General features: G+C 43.3%; 1 protein-coding gene across 1 annotated transcript in view; it reads right to left on the bottom strand.

Annotated features, from left to right (window-relative positions):
- LOC101341050 (liver carboxylesterase 1-like) overlaps positions 1-19,952 on the bottom strand; it is a 48,031-nt gene that overhangs the window by 9,000 nt on the left and 19,079 nt on the right. Inside the window, 3 exon segments of the mRNA XM_012554167.1 lie at positions 1,327-1,365; positions 4,057-4,161; positions 15,407-15,511. Of these exon segments, the coding sequence (XP_012409621.1) occupies positions 1,327-1,365; positions 4,057-4,161; positions 15,407-15,511 (249 nt within the window).

The raw sequence follows: 19,952 nt of genomic DNA, 5'->3' as shown, positions 1-19,952 counted from the left end.
TACCACATTTGCCTGCCTTTCCTAGCTGGCCACCCTGGGGGAGAGCTGCAAAGGGCTTCATTCGTGACTTTTAATGCAAGCTTTCCTCACTGGTTGGAGAAGCCACATCGGCTCACCTGGGGGCAGGCAGCTGGTGGTCACTTTTCACTATTGATCCATTCAGGCCATCCCTGAGGAACTGACTCCAAGTCCCCACCTCCCATTACCTTTTTAGCCTCAAGCCTATTCTCTCCCCTGACTTGATCCACTCCAGTTACTTTGGCCTCCTGCCTCAGGACCTTTGCAGAAGCCATTCCCTGTGCCTGAAACACTCTTCTTCCAGTTTTCCTGAGAGCTGGCTTCCTCACCTCCTCCAGAATTTGGCCCAAATATCACCTTCTCATTGAGCCTTTCCCTGACATTTCTACTTAAAATTCAAACCACCAACACATCCACTGGCAAGCTCTACACCTATTTCCTGTTTTATTTTTCTCCATAACAGTAACTACCATCAAACACACTACACATTTTGTTTGTTTACTGTAATCCCCTCAACTAGCATGTTAGGTTCTAACAGAGCAGGAAATTTTGTCTTTTTGGTCTGTTTTGCTACTATAGCCCCAGTTTCTAAATCAGGTCCTAGCACATAGCAGTGCTTATTAAATAATCACTGAGGGACTGAATGAATCCTGTTTAATCCTCAAAAATCACTCCCCAGGGAGGGAGCAGAGAGGAAAGTATTGTCAGATGTTACAGAGGCAATGTCACTGGAAGCTGGTAACCTGCTGGAAGGTGGGGGTCGAAGGAGAAGGAGATGGGAGGATGCTGCTGAAGTTTCTAGCCGGTGTGGCCGGGAGGAGGGTGAGCCCGGGACTGAGATTCTGGGTTCTCTCCCTGAGGCCCTGTAAAGAGTGCAGCTTGCACAGTCAACCAAACCTGGTCTCCCAGGAGAAGATTTGGGCTTTTCAATGAAGCCTCTTGAAGAAACCCATTATCCTGGTAACATCTCTGCCTCCCCATAGAGGAAGATTCTAGCCCAGCCACCACCCACAGGGGCATTTAGGGGAGCAGAAAATGTAAACAAGAGAGGGTTAGACTGGGCCCGTGAGGCACAGAACTGATGACAGGGAGCACTGGATTGGAGTGTGGCAAATGGACTCCAGTCCTGCCTCTGGCCTTCCTGACTGTGTTACCCAGGCCAGTGGCTTCCCCTCTCTAGGCCTTGGTAATATAAACACAAAGAGTTACTATGATTCCACAAAAAGGAGGATTCTTTCATCCAGCATTTAACTGGAGTTTAAAGTCCCAAGGCTTGAAACGTTTAATCAAGAAACCGAAGGCCCTTACCTCTCTGGGGTCTCCAAGTAAATCAAAAGTGAAGAATTTCTGTGAAGACAAAGGCAGAGGCTGTGGATGAGAAGGCTTCCTGGGAGAGAAGTTGATCTTTGTTAGCTGCGCACTGGAGGTAACAGGCTGTCCCTTCAAGTGCCACCCTGGTTTGGCTGAGAGGAAGTGAGCAGAACTCTGCCTCCCCTGGTTTAGGACAGGGGGAGGGGAAGGCAGGAACAAGGCAAAGACAAGGCCTGGGGACCCCGATCCAGAGTTGTTGGAGCTCTGGAGAGGACATCTCTTGTTCGTACCTGCCCTACCCTCCATCTGTCTCCCCTTCTCCTGGAGACTGCACCTCAATTTTTCTTTGAGGGGCTTTCGTCTTTCCCACTCTCGCCCTGTTGCTCCAGAAATATATATGTGATCTGGGGTGCTCTGTCTCCCTGACCTCATAATTAGTTCAGGAATGGTACTTGCTCATGTCAGCTCTACAGTTTACTCTAAAACGTCTGTTGGAATTATTAGGAAAGGGACATCTCTTTCTACTATAGTTTCTAAGCAGGTAAAAAAATTTAAGTCTAGAATGCCATTGTTGTCTTTAATCCCCCAAGGGACAAACCTGCCTGAGAGTGAAGCTAACACTGAGCATAGGAAGCTGAGAGATACAGATAGATAAAAAACCAAACCAAACGCATTGCCATCAAGTTGATTCTGACTTATAGTGACCCTATAGGACAGAGTAGAATTGCCCCATAAAGTTCCCAAGGAGCGGCAGGTGGATTCAAACTGCCAACCTTTTTTGTTGGCAGCTGAACTCTTAACAACTGGGCCACCAGAGACAGGTAGATTCTCCGTAATATCATATGAACACCTGGATCCAGCTGTGCCTGAAGTTACCTACTCTTGGACTTTTCATTTTCCTAAAGATTCTATTACAACATATCCCTTTTTTTTGCTCGAGACAATTTGAGATGAGTTTTCTCATCTTGCTCTGGAAAGTCCTGACTCATACAAGCTCACTGAAACTCACCCTACCCTGTGGCTCTCTTTGGTGTGTTCGCCAGAATTTCACTGATTGTTACATTACACTGCAGCCAATATGCCTGACCAGTATGCAAGAAGTGGACAGAAAGGTTCTCTACATTCTGAGTTGTATCCCCAGCAGCCAGGTGTGTGTGTGTGTGTGTATGTGTGTGTGTGTGTGTGTATTGGGGATAGTGAATAATCATGGAAAGCACTTCCAAATGATCTCAGAAAATTCCAGATGAGATTTTAGATTCTTAGATTCTCTTGGTTTTCCCAAAGTCATCAACTCTCCCCTTATAAGCTGAATCCCCTTGTGCCTCATGAAGAATTGGTAAAATATTTGCCTCTTTCTAGGCATCAGAAAATACTTGCATGTTAATTCTTTGAACACTTTGGTCACCCTATTTGGGGTTGAAACACCATGATCCAAGCCCAAAGATCACACTGGGTTCAACCCACGGGGATACAAGCAGAGTCCAGTGCTCTATGCCTGTCCATGGGAAACCGTGGGAGTATCCTTGGGAGGTCAGGGTCCAGACACAAAGTCCAAGGGCTCAGGCTACTTTGGGGCTCACATTCACACCCTTCCCCAGCAAGGGAATAGCTTGGCTCTAGGTCCTGTACTCTCTGAGGTGCCTGCCCTGCTGTAGCTTCTCTGTGATGACAGACACCATAGCCATCCATCAATCCTCAAATGTCACCTTCTGTGTGAAGCATCCCTGCTGGTTAAAATGAATGTTTCCATCCTCTGTACTCCCACCACACTTAGCGATGGGTGTGTTTTTCCTTGAATAGTTCCTTGTGAGCAAGGAAACATACTCATAGTCATGTCTGCATCATCTCATCTGACATCCCCCATATGGTTAACGTGGATGGATAGATGGAAGTATGGATGCACGAATGGATGGAAGGAGTTGGTCAATACATGGAGTATGGATGTATTGAATAAATAACTGGATAGATGGATGGTAACTGGCAGACAGATGACAGATGAATCATTGGTTTTTGAAGTGAAAATATATGGTGGCTGGATGAAGAATGGGTGCTGGATGGGTGATAATAGATGGAAGTAAGGTTATTGATGGATTAGTGGATTGACTGATATTAGATAGGTGAAAGAATATTGAATACATGGTTGAATAGATGGATAATAAGATGATGAATGGATAGATGGATGAGTGGATGGATGACTACCCTAGAATCACAGTTGAGGCAGGGTCTCAGGAAATCTAGAAAATAGGGCTACTATTGAGTTATAATTTAGGTAGTTTCTAAATTAGCCAAGATAAATTGTGACCATCTTTGTTCTTAATACTCTCATCCTCAAAATTCAGGATGGTGGTTACCTCTGGGAAGGAACTGGGAGAATGGAACCAGAATAGGATACCCAGGGATTTTCAGTTAAATCTTTAATGTTTAATTTCTTTAAAATATATCTGAAATCAAGAGTAGCAAAATAATAAGCTTTGATAGAATTGGGGGGTTATCACAGAATTGTTCATTATGTTATTATTATTTTTACTTTTCTGACATTTGAAATATTTCACAATAAAAAAAGGAAAGAAGAAATTGCTTACTGAGATCCAGAGGTTAACACTGCTCCTGAGAGAAAAGAAACTGTCCAGGTAGATTTTTCAGGTAAAGGGAGCAGGTGAAATGATGAAGCCTGGGACCAGGTTTACAGGGTGGGACTTATGTGGCCACGAGAATGAAAGCACCTACCATCTTGAGCGACGTCTCCAAGAGTTCCTCTTCTGTCTTCTGGCGCAGGCAGTGAACCATGACAGCAGAGGTGGTGGTTTTACACCCAGCCAAGATAGCAATTTTCTATAGAGATCACAGGTTACAGCAGAATTCAAGAGTGATGTCCCTTCCCTCAATCAATATAACAGAGTGTTCTACCCTCACCCTATTTCTGAAGGCAGCATAGAATAGTAGAAAATAGACCAGAAGGCGTGGGTCCTGGGTCCTAGTCTTGCCTCTATTATTAATATAAATTCTGCTTTCATCCAATTACACATTCTATCTGTCTCTGTTACCTTAACCAGAACCATTTGTCATCAAGTCAATTACGACTCATAGTAATTCCATGTGTTTCAGAGGAGAACCGTGCTCCATAGGGTTTTCAATGACTGTGATCTTTCAGAAGTAGATCCCCAGGCCTTTCTTCTGAGTACTTAACTGTTTTTGCCTGTTAACTTATCTGTGTTAAAAAGAGCATAATGATGTGAAAGCTGAATGTCTGAAGAGTGGCAATGTGGAGTGGTGGTTAAGAGTATTGACTCTCAGTAACATTGCCTGAATTCAAATTTCAGCTCCTTCACTTACTAGCCATTTGACCTTGGGCAAGTCACTCAACTTCTCTGTTTCTCAGTTTCTCCACCCATGGTGGTGTTGTTGTGTGCTATCGAGCTGATTCTGACTCACAGCGATCTTACATGACAGAGTAGAGCTGCCCCATAGGATTTCCTAGGCTGTAATCTTCATAGGAGCATATTGTCAGGTCTTTCTCGACAGAGTGGCTGGTAGGTTCAAAGCACCGACCTTTTGGTTAGCAGCCAAGCACTTAACCATTGTGGCACCAAGGCTCCTCAGCTTCTACACCTATAGATGGGGATAATGACTGGCCTTTTTTATAAGACGAGTTAATACATGAAAGGGTTTAGAAGGCCACCGACACACACTAAAACATGTGCAAAATTGCGGGAGGTCCAGATAAGATGACTCACACAAAGGCACTTCAGAAAGTACAGAATGTCGTTTAACTATGAGAGCTAAAGGAAAATAATCTGGCATCTACCCCAATGAATAGCAGATGTTGCTTCAGTGTTAAACAAGATAATATGCAAATGAATGGCTGTGGTTATGTTCCAATAAAACTTTACTTATGGACACTGAAATTTGAATTTAATATAATTTTCACAGGTTGTGAAATATTGTTCTTCTTTTGATTTTTTAAATTACATAAATATATAAAAATCATTCTTAGCACATCGATCATAAAAAAATAAACAATGGGCGAGATTCTAAGACAAGCCACTGAGGGGCCCAAATTAATGCTTGGAGAGTTATTGACACAAGCCCAGAACCTCTTTCCCTCTTTTAAAATAAAAAAAGTAAAAAGAACACACTGCTGAAGGAGAGGCTCGTATCAGCCTGTCTTGGATTTGGGCTGATCTGTCCAGCACACCTTTGTTCCCAACTTTTCTGAGAATGGTTCCTTCTTCTGGGCCACAGGGTCCCTGTAGTGGCTCCTGAAAGCCACGGTCATATAAGTTGCCCATCCTCCTAACTACATTGATTGGGGCCTAGGGTAGGCATCCAAGCAAAGCTGGGACAGAGAACCTCTTTCCTAAGTGATCTGGAATTGGGGCTGGGCACTTCTAACATGACATTGCTAAAAGTTCTATAACAGGAGAAAGTCTTTCTACTTTCTGGAATCAAAAGGGAGTTCTTAAACTCAGGAGCAGGTAGGGTGGCCATGTGAACTGGAAGCAAAATGTAACCAGAGGAGAAGAAGCAGATTGATAGCAGGCAGACTCCATGATGGTGGGGTCATGTTGAGTGTGCACTGGCTCCCCAGAGCCTAGTACTGTGCCTGGTACATAGTCAGTGCTCAGTATGGATTTGTTCAATAAGTTAAAAGGCACAGGGATAAATAGTGGACAGAGAGAGCGCGACAAACAGAGACAGATGCATCTTGAAGCCCAGGAATGCCGTGAATTGCCAAAAACTACCGAAGCAAAAAGAGACAAAGATCTTCCCTTAGAGTTGACAGAGAAAACTTATCTCTGCCAGAGCCCTGATTTTGGACTCCTGGCCTCCAAAACTGTGAGACAATAAATCCCTGTTCTTTAAAGCCACTCACTTGTGGCATTTTTTTGTTATAGCAGCACTAGCAAACTAAGACCTTGAGCAAGGTGTCTCATTGTGCTGTGTAAGCACTCTCACTTCCACAATTCTTTGAGGATGTCAGTTGGATCCTTGGCAAGAAAGACCCCTGAGATTCCAGGAGAGCAGAGCAAGGGTGCAAGCAGATTTCCAAAGTGAGACCTACCTCAGCTGCAGACCTGCTTTCATTCCTGACCAGAACAGAATTGAAGGCCACGCCACTCTCAGAAATGGCCTGGTGGAAGAGGTTCTTGGCCAGAGGAGACAAAACCTGTGAGGGGAGTGGAAAGGAGGTGAGTTTATGCTCACAAGGAAAGGGTCAATGGCACATATGTTCTTCCAGAGCTACCTCCATCCTGAGCTCTGCCCTGGCCCATTGCTGTGGAGGCAACTCAAAGAGGTTCAGGAGCATGTAAGAGGACATAATAGCTCCTCGTCTGCCATGGGCTGTTCTCCAGACTGACTCAGGGGCCTGGATTCCCCCAGAAGAACATCAGAAGGGTGGAACAGGAGCACAGGATGAGGGTTGGAATAGGAAGTGTGTGGCACACCTTGGTTATCGACAACCAAAACTACTCTGAAGGACAGCTTGGCAATTCCCATGAAACCTTTAAAGACACATTTCTGAGTTAGCATTTCCATTACTCAGAAGTTATTTTAAGCTAAATGATCATGGAAGCGCACTAAGGTGTATAAGGATGTTTATGCTGCAGTGTTTGTAACAGTAAAACATTGGAAATAACCCAAGTGTCGAATACTATGACGTTGGTTAAAAAATTTACATTATTTCCATGAAAGACTATGTAAATATAAAAATCATATTATGGAAGAATACTTAATGCTGTTGTTGTTGTTGTGTGTCATCGAGTTGATTCCAACTCATAGCGACCCTCTAGAACAGAGTAGAATTGCCCCATAGGGTTTTCAAGACTGTAACTTTTACCATTTTAGGCTGGATTCTCTAGAGAAGCAAAACCAGTAAAGCATATAAATATATATTTAGAGAGAGATTTATATCAAGGAACTGGCTCACATGGTTGTAGAGGCTGGAATGTCCCAAGTCAACGGATCAGGATAGAGGCTTCTAGAGCTGGCGAACCCAAGATTGTCAGGTCAGAGAGCAGGGCTCTTGCTTACAGGCTGTGAAAATCAATGAATTCTAAGATAGGCAGGCAAAACTGCAGGTAAGCTTGTAGCTCAAGTCCCAAGAACAGGAGGTCAGACTAACATGAGTCAGCTGCAGGACCCAGAGCAGGCAAAAGCAAGAATGTCCGCTTACATTCAGATGATTGGCTACTCACAGTAGATCACATTATGGGGGTAATCACATATCGAATCTCAACAGGGAAGAGATCACAACATTATACAGCTGCCAAAACACTGAGAATCATGGCACAGCCAAGTTGACACACAATCTTAACTATCACAGTCCACCACTTGTCAGATGAACAAGAGCCAGCTGCAGGATCCAGAGGAGGCGAAAGCCAGAATTTCCACTTATTTTTGGATGCAGGCCACATGCCCAAGGCAACTCCCTTTCAACTGATTGGCTACTCACAGCAGATCCCATCATGGGGGTGATCACATATCGAATCTCAACAGAGAAGTGATCACAACATTATATGACTACCAAAACACTGAGACACTGAGAATCATGGCCCAGCCAACTTGACACATAGTCTTAATCATCACAGTCCATCACTTGTCAACTTGGCACCTGTACACATCTCCTCAAACCATACAAAATCTCTGAATAAAGATAATTATAAAGTCATACTTTAGCCTAACATGATACAACAAACACACATACAACCCAAAATGCAGTAGCCCTGTTTACATCTTGTATTTTATAAGTGAAGGAAACAAAAATATTTAATGCACACATACAAAGCAGAAATACTCATAACAATTACAGTCCTTGTTTCTGCAACTGGTATTTAGAACTACCTTATTTCACCACCCCTTCCATATTCCCTTTGATCTCAGCAAGCACCTCAGCTGGTCTTGGTTATTTGCCTGGTGTGGTGATCCAAATCTTCATTCCTGATGGGTCTGGGCCATTAGTTTTCATGCTGGAATTGGGTTGCTATAGTTTTCCATTGACTTTAATCACGGGGCATGGTAGTACTAGGAGATTCCCTAAGGAATCTCCTGCATTCCAGACATACTCTTCTTTACCTCCATTATGTAATATCAATTCAATTTCCTTTTGGTAATCAAGATCAATCACACTAGCCAGTATGGTAATTCCCTTCTTTGCCTGTTGATCCAGAGGCTTAAGGAGTCCAAAGTAACCAGATGGCTTTCTTAGCTTCCAGTTCAATGGAATCAATGATGTGTCTCTAGGTGAAAGCATTCCTCCCTTTGGAACTAAGACCTCTAGTCTTGCAGAGCATAGGGTTGCAGGAACAGGAAGTAAAAATCTGGTGAGTGAATCACTAGGGGTAATAGTGAGTGGTGCCACTCGCATTTCCACCCCTTGATCCCTGGACCCATGAATCCTGAATATAGGAGAAACAGCACCATATATTGGATGCTGGTTTAGAGCATTCCTCCTGGAGGACATTGCCCCAACCCTGCAAAGTATTGCCACCTAGCAGGTGCTGTAATTGTGTCTTTAGTAGGCTGTTCCACTGTTTTATCAAGACGGCTGCTTCAGAATGATGGGCAACATGGTAGGAGCAGTGAATTCCATGAGCATGGGCCCACTGCTGCACTTCATTTGCTGTGAAGTGAGTCCCTTGTTCTGAGGCAATGCAGTGTGGGATAACACAATGGTGGATAAGGCATTCTTAAATCCATGGATGGTAGTTTTGGCAGAAGCATTGTGTGCAGGGAAGGAAAATCCATATCCAGAGTGTCTATTCCAGTAAGGACATAAAGATGCCCTTTCCATGATGTAAGTAGTCCATTGTAATCAACTTGCCACCAGGTTGCTGGCTGATCACCTCAAGGGATGGTGCCAGATCTGGGACTCAGTGTTGGTCTCTGTTGCTAGCACATTGGACACTCAGCAGTAGCTGTAGCCAAATCAGCCTTGGTGAGTGGAAGTCCATGTTGCTGGGCCCATGCATAACCTCCATTTCTGCCACAATGGCCACTTTATTCATGAGCTCATTGAGCAATGACGGGAGTAGCTGGGAAAAGAGAATGACTGGTTTCCACAGAACACGTCATTCTATCCACTTGATTGTTTAAATTCTCTTCTGCTGAGGTCACCTTTTGGTGAGTTCTTAGTCATCTAGTGCTGCTATAACAGAAATGCCACAAGTGGATGGCTTTAACAAAGAGGATTTTATTCTCTCACAGTCCAGTAGGCTAGAAGTCCGAATTCAGGGCACCAGCTTCAGGGGAAGGCTTTCTCTCTCTGATAGCTCTAGAGGAAGGTCCTTTTGATGCATCAGTTTCCCTTGGTCTGAGAGCGTCTCACTGCAGGAACCTCAGGTTCAAAGGATGTGCTCTGCTCCCAGGACTGCTTACTTGGTGATGTGAGGTCTCCCTGTCTCTCTGCTCGCTTCTCTCTTTTATATCTCAAAAGAGACTGGCTTAAGACACTATCTAATATTGTAGATCTCATCAACACAAATGCAGCTAATCTATCTTATTACATCATAGTAATAGAATTTACAACACATAGGGAAATCACATCAGATGATAAAATGGTAGATAATCATACAATACTGGGAATCATGACCTAGCCAAGTTGACAGATTTTTTGGGGGGACAATGCAATTCATGACAGTGAGCATTCACATGAGACACAAATATCTTCACTTCTTTGACCCATTCAGAGTCGTCTATCGACATACTTCTTCCCCATATATCCTTGTCTCCAATTTTCCAATCCCTGATCTTTCCAAGTCCCTGATCATCCAGACAAACCATTGACCACAGCCCATGAATCAGTATACAATCGTACATCTGGCCATTTCTCCTTCCAAGCAAAGTGCACACCCAGGTGCACTGCTCGAAGTTCTGCCCATTGGGAGGATTTCCCTTCACCACTATTCTTCAGGGAGGTCCCAGAAAAGGGCCGTAGTGCTGCTGCTGTCCACTTTCGAATGGTGCCTTCATATTGCACAGAACCATCTGTAAACCAGGCACGAGTTTTCTCTTCTTCAGTCAACTGATCATAAGGAACTCCCCATGAGGCCATAGGTGAATACTAGGAGATGGAAGGTAATGTGACAGGAGTGGAGACCATGGGCATTTGGGCTACTTCCTCATGCAACTTACTTGTGCCTTCAGGTTCTGTTTGGGCCTGATCTCGTATATACCACTTCCATTTAATGATGGAGTGCTGCTGCGCATGCCCAACTTTATGACTCTGTGGGACAGACAACACCCAGTTCATAATGGACAGCTTAGGCTTCATAGTGACTTGGTGGCCTATAGGTAAGTGTTCAGTCTCTACTAAGGCCTAGTAACAAGCCAAAAGCTGTTTCTCAAATGGAAAGTAGTTATCTGCAAAGGATGGCAGGGCTTGGCTCCAAAATCCTAAGGGTTTGGGCTGTTATTCACCAATAGGGGCCTACCAAAGACTCCAATCTGCTACTGACACTTCAGGCACCATTGGATCAGCCAGATCTTATGGCCCAAGTGGCAGAGCAGCTTGCATGGCAGCCTAAACCCGTTGCAGAGCCTTCTCTTGTTCGAGGCCCCACTCAAAACCAGCAGCTTTTAGAATCACTTGACAAATAGGCCAGAATAGCACACCCAAATGAGAAATCTGCTGCCTCCAAAATCCAAAGAGGCCCACAAGGCATTGTGCCTCCTTTTTAGCTGTGGGAGGAGCCAGATGTAATAATTTATCCTTCACTTTAGATGCTTTACACCAATGGACCCCTAGAAATTTCACTGAGGTAGAAGGTGTCTGAATTTTTGTGGGATTAATTTCCCACCCTCCAGCATGCAAATGTTTTACCAGTAAGTCCAGAGTCATTGACACTTCTTCCTTAATAGGCTCAATCAGCATAATGTCATCAATGTAATGGACCAGTGTGACGTCTTGTGGAAGGGAAAGGTGATCAAGGTCCCTGCGGATGAAATGATGACATAGGGCTGAAGAGTTGAAGTAGCCCTGAGGTAGGCAAGTGAGGGTGTATTGCTGGCCTTGCCAGCTGAAGATAAACTGCTTCTGATGGTCTTCAAAACAGATATGGAGTAAAGTCATTAGCCAGATCAATAGCTGCATACCAGCTACTAGGAGATGTATTAATTTGCTCAAGCAATGAAACTACATCTGGAACAGCAGCTGCAATTGGAGTCACCACCTGGTTAAGTTTTCGATAATCTACTGTCATTCTCCAAGATCCATCTGTTTTTTGCAGAGGTCAAATAGATGAGTTGAATGGGGATGTGGTGGGAACTACCACCCCTGAATCCTTCAAGTCTTTGATAGTGGCAGTAATCTCTGCAATCCCTCCAGGAATGTCGTATTGCTATTTTCTTAGGCAGGAGCAGTTCTAATGGGTTCCACTTGACTTTTCCTACCATAATAGCCCTTACTCTATTTGTCAGGGATCCAATTTGGGGGTTCTGCCTGTTGCTGAGTATATCTATTCCAATTATGCATTCTGGAACTAAGGAAATCACTACAGGATGGGTTTGGGGATATGAGATGGACATAAGCCAAAACTCCATTAATAACCTGACTTCTATATGTCCCCACACTCACTAGTGGGCCACATTCACACCCTTCCCTCACAAAGGGAATAGCTTGGCTCTAGGTCCTGTAGTCTCTGAGGTGTCTGCCCTGCTGTAGCTTCTCTGTGATGACAGACAGCATAGCCATCCATCAATCCTTCTATGTCACCTTCTATGTGAAGCATCCCTGCTGGTTAAAATGAATGCTTCCCACTCCATACTCCCACCACACTTAGCAATAGGCATGTTTTTCCTTGGATAGTTCCTTGTGAGCAAGGAAACACACCCATATTCATGTCTGCAGCATCTCCTCTGACACTCCACATATTCTTAGCATGGATGGATAGATCGATGGACGATGCATGAATGGATGGAAGGGGTTGGTCAATACATGGAGTATGGATGAATTGAATAAATAACTGGATAGATGGATGGTAACTGGCAGACAGATGACAGATGAATCATTGGTTTTTGAAGTGAAGATATATGGTGGCTAGATGATGAAGGGGTGCTAGATAGGTTGATGAGAGATGGAGGTAAGGTTATTGATGGATTAGTGGATTGACTGACATTAGATTGATGAAAGGATATTGATGGATTTGATGGACTGGTGGTTGAATAGATGGATAATAAGATGATGAATGGATAGATGGATGGGTGGATGGATGACTATTCTAGAATCACAGTTGAGGCAGGGTCTCAGGAAATCTAGAAATGGGCTACTACTGAGTTATAATTTAGGTAGTTTCTAAATTAGCCAAGATAAATTGTGACTATCTTTGTTCTTAATATCCTCATCCCCAAAATTCAGGATAGTGGTTACCTCTGGGAAGAAACTGGGAGAATGGAACCAGAACGGGATACCCAGGGATTTTCAGTTAAATCTGTAATGGTTAATTTCTTAAAAATATATCTGAAACCAAGAGAAGCAAAATATCAAGCTTTGATAGAACTGGGGGGTTATCATAGAATTGTTCATTATGTTATTATTATTTTTACTTTTCTGACATATAAAATATTTCACAATAAAAAAAGGAAAGAAGAAATTACTTGTATGTTGAGATCCAGAGGTTAACACTGCTCCTGCGAGAAAAGAAATTGTCCAGGCAGATTTTTCAGGTAAAGGGGGCAGCTGAAATGATGAAGCCTGGGCCAGGTTTACAGGGTGGGACTTATGTGGCCACAAGAATGAATGCACTTATCATCTTCAGTGACACCTCCTAGAGTTCCTCTTCTGTCTTCTGGTGCAGGCAGTGAACCATGACAGCAGAGGTAGTGGTTTTACACCCAGCCAAGATAGCAACTTTCTGCAGAGATCACAGGTTACAGCAGAATTCAAGAGTGATGTCCCCTCCCTCAAACTATATAGACACAGTGTTCTACCCCCACCTTATTTCTGAAGACAGCACAGGATAGTAGAAAGTAGACCAGCAGGCGTGGGTCCTGGGTCCTAGTCTTGCCTCCATTATTAATTAGAATTGTGATTTGAGCCAATTACACATCCTCTCTGTCTCTGTTACTTTAACCAGAACCAGTTGTCATCAAGTCAATTACAACTCATGGCAACTCCATGTGTTTCAGAGTAGGACTGTGCTCCATACGGTTTTCAATGGCTGTGATTTTTCAGAAGTAGATCACTAGGCCTTTCTTCTGAGTGCTTTAAGTGTTTCAGTATCCAAGGGCTCCTCTGTTACCTTGTCTCTGTTAAAAAGCGTATAATGTTCTCAAAGCTGAATGTCTAAAGAGAGGCAGTTTGGAGTGGTGGTTAAGAGCATTGACTCTCAATATCATTGCCTGAATTCAAATCTCAGCTCCGCCACTTGCTAGCCATTAACCTTGGGCAAGTCATTCAGCTTCTCTGTTTGTCAGTTTTGCCAGCCGTGGTTTTGCTGTTGTTGTGTGCCATCAAGCTGATTCTGACTCATAGCGGCCTTATGTGACCGAGTGCAACTGCCCCATAGGGTTTCCTAGGCTGTAATCTTTATGGGAGCATATTGCCAGGTCTCTCTGGACAGAGCAGCTGGTGGGCTCAAAGTGCCGATCTTTCAGTTAGCAACTAAGCACTTAATTATTGTGCCACCAAGGCTCCTCAGCTTCTCTGCCCATAGATGGAGATAATGACTGTCCTATCTTATAAGACGAGTTAATCCATGAAAGGGCTTAGAAGGGCACCAACACACAGTAAAATGTGTGCAGAATTGCTGGAGGTCCAGATAAGATGACTCACACAAAAGCACTTTAGAAAGTACAGAATATCATTTTACTATGAGGCCTAAAGGAAAATAGCCTGACATCCAGCCCAATGCATATTGGATGTTGCTTCAAAGTTAAACAAGATAATATGCAAATGAATGGCTGTGGCTGTGTTCCAATAAAACTTTACTTATGGACACTGAAATTTGAATTTCATGTAATTTTCACAGGTTGTGAAATATTGTTCTTCTTTTGATTTTTTAAACTACTTAGAAATATAAAAATCATTCTTAGATCATGAGTCATAAAAAAAATAAACAATGGGCAAGATTCTAAGACAAGCCCCTGAGAAGCCCAGATTAATGCTTGGAGAGTTATTGACACAAGCCCAGAATCTTTTTCCCTCTTTAAAAATAAAAAAAGTAAAAAAGGAGACCTTGCTGAAGAAGAAGCTCATCTCAGCCTCTCTTGGAGTTGGACTAGTCTGTCCAGCATAACTTTGCCCCAACTTTTCTGAGCCACGGGGTTCCCATAGTGGCTCCTGAAAGCCACATTCATATAAGTTGCCCATCCTCCTAATTACATTGAGTGGGACCAAGGATAGGCATCCAAGCAAAGCTGGGACAGAGAACTTCTTTCCTAAATGATCTGGAATTGGGGCTAAGCACTTCTAACATGAAAATGCTAAAACCTCTAAAGCAACAGAGAGGGTCTTACTACTTTCTGGAATCAAAAGGGAGTTCTGAAACTCAGGAGCAGGTGGGATGGTCATGTGAACTGGAAGCAAAATGTAACCAGAGGAGAAGTAGATGGATAGAAGGCAGACTCCATGATGGTGGGGCCACGGTTAGTGTGCACTGGCTCCCCAGAGCCTAGTATGGTGCCTGGTACATAGTCACCTCTCAGCATGGATTTGCTGAATAAGTTAAAAGGCACAGGGAGAAGTAGAGGTCAGAGAGAGAGCAACAGCAGAGACAGATGCATCTCCAAGCCCAGGAACGCCATGAACGGCCAACAACTACCGAAGCAGAAAGCGACAAGGATCTTCCCTTAGAGCAGACAGAGAGCACCTAGCCCTGTTGACACCCTGAATTCAGGCTCCTGGTCTCCAAAACTGTGAGACAAAATATCCGTGTTCTTTAAAGTCACCCACTTGTGGCATTTTTCTTTAAGGCAGCAGTAGCTAGCGAAGACCTTGAACAAGGTGTCTCATTGTCCTGCTTAGCCATTCTCACTTCCATAATTATTTGACGATGTCAGTTGGAACCTTGGCAAGAAAGACCCCTGAGATTCCAGGAGAGCAGAGCAAAGGGTTTAGGCAGCTATCCAAAGTGAGACCTACCTCGGCTGCGGACCTGCTTTCATTCTTGATGAGGACAGCAGTGAGGGCCACGCCACTCTCAGAAATGGCCCAGTGGAAGAGGTTCTTGGCCAGAGGAGATAAAACCTGTCAGGGGAGTGGAGAGGAGGAGAATTTATGGTCATGGGGAGGGGGTCAATGGTACATTTGTTCTTCCAGAGCTATCTCCATCCAAAGCTCTGCCCTGGCCCATTGCTCTGGAGGCAACTCAAGGAGGTTTAGGAGTATGTAAGAGGACTCAGTGGACGTAATACCTCCTCATCTGCCCTGGGCTCTTCCCCTAGACTGACCCAGGTGCCTGGCTTCCCTTAGAGAACCTTAGCAGGGTGGACCAGGAGCACAAGTTGAGGCCAGAGTAGGAAGTGTATAGCAAGCCTGTATTAACAACCAAAAGTACTCTGAAGGACAGCTTGGCAATTCCCATCAACACTTTAAAGACACATTTCTGAGTTAGCGTTTCCATTACTCAGAATTTATCTTAAAGCTAAAATGATCAAGGAGGCACACAAAGGTGTATAAGGATGTTTATGCTGCAGTGTTTGTAAAGTAAAACACTGGAAATAACCCAAGTGTCAAATATTATGACGTTGGTTAAATAAATTAATTTGCATTATTACCAGGAAAGACTACGTAAACATAAAAATAATATTACGGAAGAATATTTATTGCTATTCTTGTTGTTGTTGTTGTGTGCTGTTGAGTTGATTCCGACTCATAGTGACCCTATAGAACAGAGTAGAATTGTCCCATAGGATTTCCAAGGCTATGATCTTTACCAAAGCAGATTACCACATCTTTCTCCCACAGAGCAGCTGGTGGGTTGGAACCACGGACCTTTCAGTTAGCAGCCAAGTATTTAGCCACTCCATCACCAGGGCTCCTTAAGAATAATATTATGGAAGAATATTTAATGCTAAGGGAAATACTTATGTTATATTGATACGTTCAGGAAGGCTTTTTGACAGATACCAGTACCAGCTGCCATCAAGTCAATTCTGACTCATGGAGATCCCATATGTGTCAGAGTAGAACTGTACTCTACAGGGTTTTCAGTAGTTGACTTTTCAGACGTAGGTCACCAGGCCTTTCTTCTGAGGTACCTCTGGTGGACTCACTCTAACTGCCAACCTTTCAGTTAGCGGTCAGGCACGTTACCTGTTTTGCACTCTAGGAACACCTTTAGATAGATAGATAGATGATAGATAGACAGATTGATTGATTGATTGAATGAATCATGGAGAAAATACTAGAAAAATACATATTGAAATGATAATGGTGAGTATCCCTGGGTAGTTCAGTTGTGGATCTTTTTTCTTCTTTGGGCTTATCTATACTTTTCCTTTTTCTCCACTTTAAAAAATATGTAAGATTTCCCTCTCAGTATTCAACTATGAAGCCAATATATGTTTTAAAAACATGGTGATAGCACTGACCCTCTGCTCAACTGTGAGGTCCTAGAGGGTTTCTCACAGCTCCTAGCACCTTCTGATCTCGTTTTCCACCTTAGCTTCCCTGAGTGTCTCCCCAGCCCCATTCCCACACCAGCCAGACACCTTGTGTCTTAGGCTGGGTTCTCTAGAGAAGTAAAACCAATGAAGTATATAAATACATATATACAGAGAGATTTTTATCAAGAAAATGGCTCACGAGGCTGTAGAGGCTGGAATGTCCCAAGTCCATTCGTCAGGATAGAGACTTTTCCTGATTCACGTAGCCGCAGGGGCTGGAAAACCCAAGATCAGCAGATCAGCGAGCAGGGCACTTGCTCACAGGCTGCGAAGATGGATGAATACCAAGATTGGCAGGCAAGGACACAGGTAAGCTGCTAGCTGTAGTCCCAAGAACCAGAGGTCAGAGGAACAGGAGCCAGCTGCAGGATCCAGCAAAAGCAAAAAGCCCCCAAGGTTTGCCAGAATTTCAGCTTGTATTTGATGCAGGCCACAAGCTCAAGGAAACTCCCTTTCAACTGATTGACTACTCACAGCAGATCCCATTATGGGGTGATCACGTATCATATCTCAACAGGAAAGTGATCACAACATTATACCACTGCCAAAACATTGAGAATCGTGGCCCAGCCAAGTTGACACACAATCTTTTCTTTTCTTTTTATTGTTGTGCTTTAAGTGAAAGTTTACAATTCAAGTTAGTCTCTCATACAAAAATGTATACATACATTGTTTTGTGACCCTACTTTCTCTCCCTATACTGTGGCAGCACACTCTTCCCTTCCACCCCGGATTTCCCAGGTCCATTCAACCAGACCCTCTCTGCCTTCTCATCTTGCCTCCAGATGAGAGCTGCTCATTTAATCTCATGTATCTACTTGAGCAAAGAAGCACACTCTTCACCAGAAACATTTTCTCTCCCATAGTCCAGTCTAATCTTTGTCTGGAGAGTTGCCTTCGGGAATGGTTTTAGTTTTGGGCTAACAGAGAGCAGGGGGCGACGTTTTCTGTGTTCTTGCCAGTCTCAGTCATACCATGAAGTCTGGTCTGTTTTTACTAGAATTTGAGTTCTGCACCCCATTTTTCTCCTGCTCTGTCAGGGATTTTCTGCTGTGTTCCCTGTCAGGGCGGTCATTGTGGTAGCTGGGCACCATCTAGTTCTTCTGGTCTCAGGCTGATGAAGTCTCTGGTTTATGTGGCCCTTTCTTGTCTCTTGGGCTAATACTTTCCTTGTGTCCATGGTATTCTTCATTCTCCTTTACTCCAGGTGGGTTGGGACAAATTGATGCATCTTAGATGGCCGCTTGCTAGGTTTTAAGACCCCAGATGCCACTCACCGAAGTGGGATGCAGAACATTTTCTTAAAAACCTTTGTTATGACAATTGACCTAGATGTCCCCTGAAAGCATGGTCCCCAGACCTCTGCCCCTGCTACTTTGTCCCTTGACGTGTTTGGTTGTATTCAGAAAATTTCTTAGCTTTGGTTTAGTCAAGTTGTGCCGACTTCCCCTGTAATGTGTGCTGTCCTTCCAGTCACCTAAGACAATTCTTGTCTACTTTCTAGTTAGTGAATACCCGTCTCCCTCCTTCCACACCCTCATAACCGTCGAAGAATGTTGTCTTCTGTGTTTAAACCTTTTCTTGGGTTTTTCTAACAGTGGTCTTATACAATATTTGTCCTTTTGTGACTAAGTTCACTCAGCATAATACCTTCCAGATTCCTCCATGTTATAAGATGTTTCACAGATTCATCATTGTTCTTTATCATTGGTTAGTATTCCATTGTGTGAATATACCATAATTTGTTTATCCATTCATCTGTTGATGGGCACCTAGGTTGTTTCTATCTTTTTGCTATTGTGAACATGGGTGTGCATATATCTATTTGTGTGACAGCTCTTACTTCTCTAGGATATATTCCAAGGAGTGGGATTGCTGGATCCTGTGGTACTTCTATTTCTAGCTTTTCAAGGAAGCACCAAATTGATTTCCAAAGTGATTGTACAGTTTAACATTCCCACCAACAGTGCATAAGTGTTCCAGTCTCTCCACAAACTCTCCAACATTTATTCTTTTGTGTTTTTTGGATTAATGCTAGCCTTTTTGGGGTGAGATGGTATCTCATTGTAGTTTTGATTTGCGTGTCTCTAATGGCTAATGATTGTGAGCATTTCTTCATGAGTCTGTCAGCCACCTGAATGTCCTCTTTGGCGAAGTGCCTATTCACAGTCTTTGCCCATTTTTTAATTGGGTTTTTTGTCCTTTTGTTGTTGAGGTTTTGCAGTATCTTGTAGATTTTATAGAGTAGACACTGATCAGATTTGTCGTAGCCAAAATTTTTTTCCCAGTCTGTAGGTTGTCTTTTTACTCTTTTGGTGAAGTCTTTTGATGAGCATAAGTATCTGATTTTTAGGAGCTCCTAGTTATCTAGTTTCTTTTCTGGTGTTTGTGCATTATTACTTATGGTTCATATTCTGTTAATGCCATGTAGGGCTCCTACCATTGTCCCTATTTTTTCTTCCATGATCTTTATCGTTTTTTATTTTATATTTAGGTCTTTGATCCATTTTGAGTTCGTTTTTGTGCATGGTGTGAGGGATGGGTCTTGTTTCAGTTTTTTGCAGATGCATATCCAGTTCTGCCAACACCATTCGTTAAAGAGACTGTCTTTTCCTCAGTTAACGGACTTTGGGCCTTTGTCAAATATCAGCTGCTCATAGGTGGATGAATTTACGTCTGGCTTCTCAATTCTGTTGCATTGGTCTATGTATCTGCTGTTGTACAAGTACCAGGCTGTTTTGACCACCTTGGCGGTATAATAGGTTCCAAAACTAGGTAGCGTGAGGACTATCACTTTGTTCTTCTTTTTCTTCAGTAATGCTTTACTTATCCAGGGACAATTCCCTTTCCATATGAAGTTGGTGACTTGTTTCTCCTTCTCATTAAAAAATGCCGCTGGAATTTGGATTGGGATTGCATTGTATCTGTAGATTGCTTTGGGTGGAATTGACATTTTCACGATGTTGAGTCTTCCTATCCATGAGCAAGGTATGTTTTTCCACTTATTCAGGTCTCTTTTG

The sequence above is a fragment of the Trichechus manatus genome, unplaced genomic scaffold, assembly GCF_000243295.1.
Source record: "Trichechus manatus latirostris isolate Lorelei unplaced genomic scaffold, TriManLat1.0 scaffold00014, whole genome shotgun sequence".
NCBI lineage: Eukaryota > Metazoa > Chordata > Mammalia > Sirenia > Trichechidae > Trichechus > Trichechus manatus.
The sequence above is the reverse complement of the archived record's forward strand: the minus strand, read 5'-3'. Positions and strand labels throughout refer to the sequence as shown.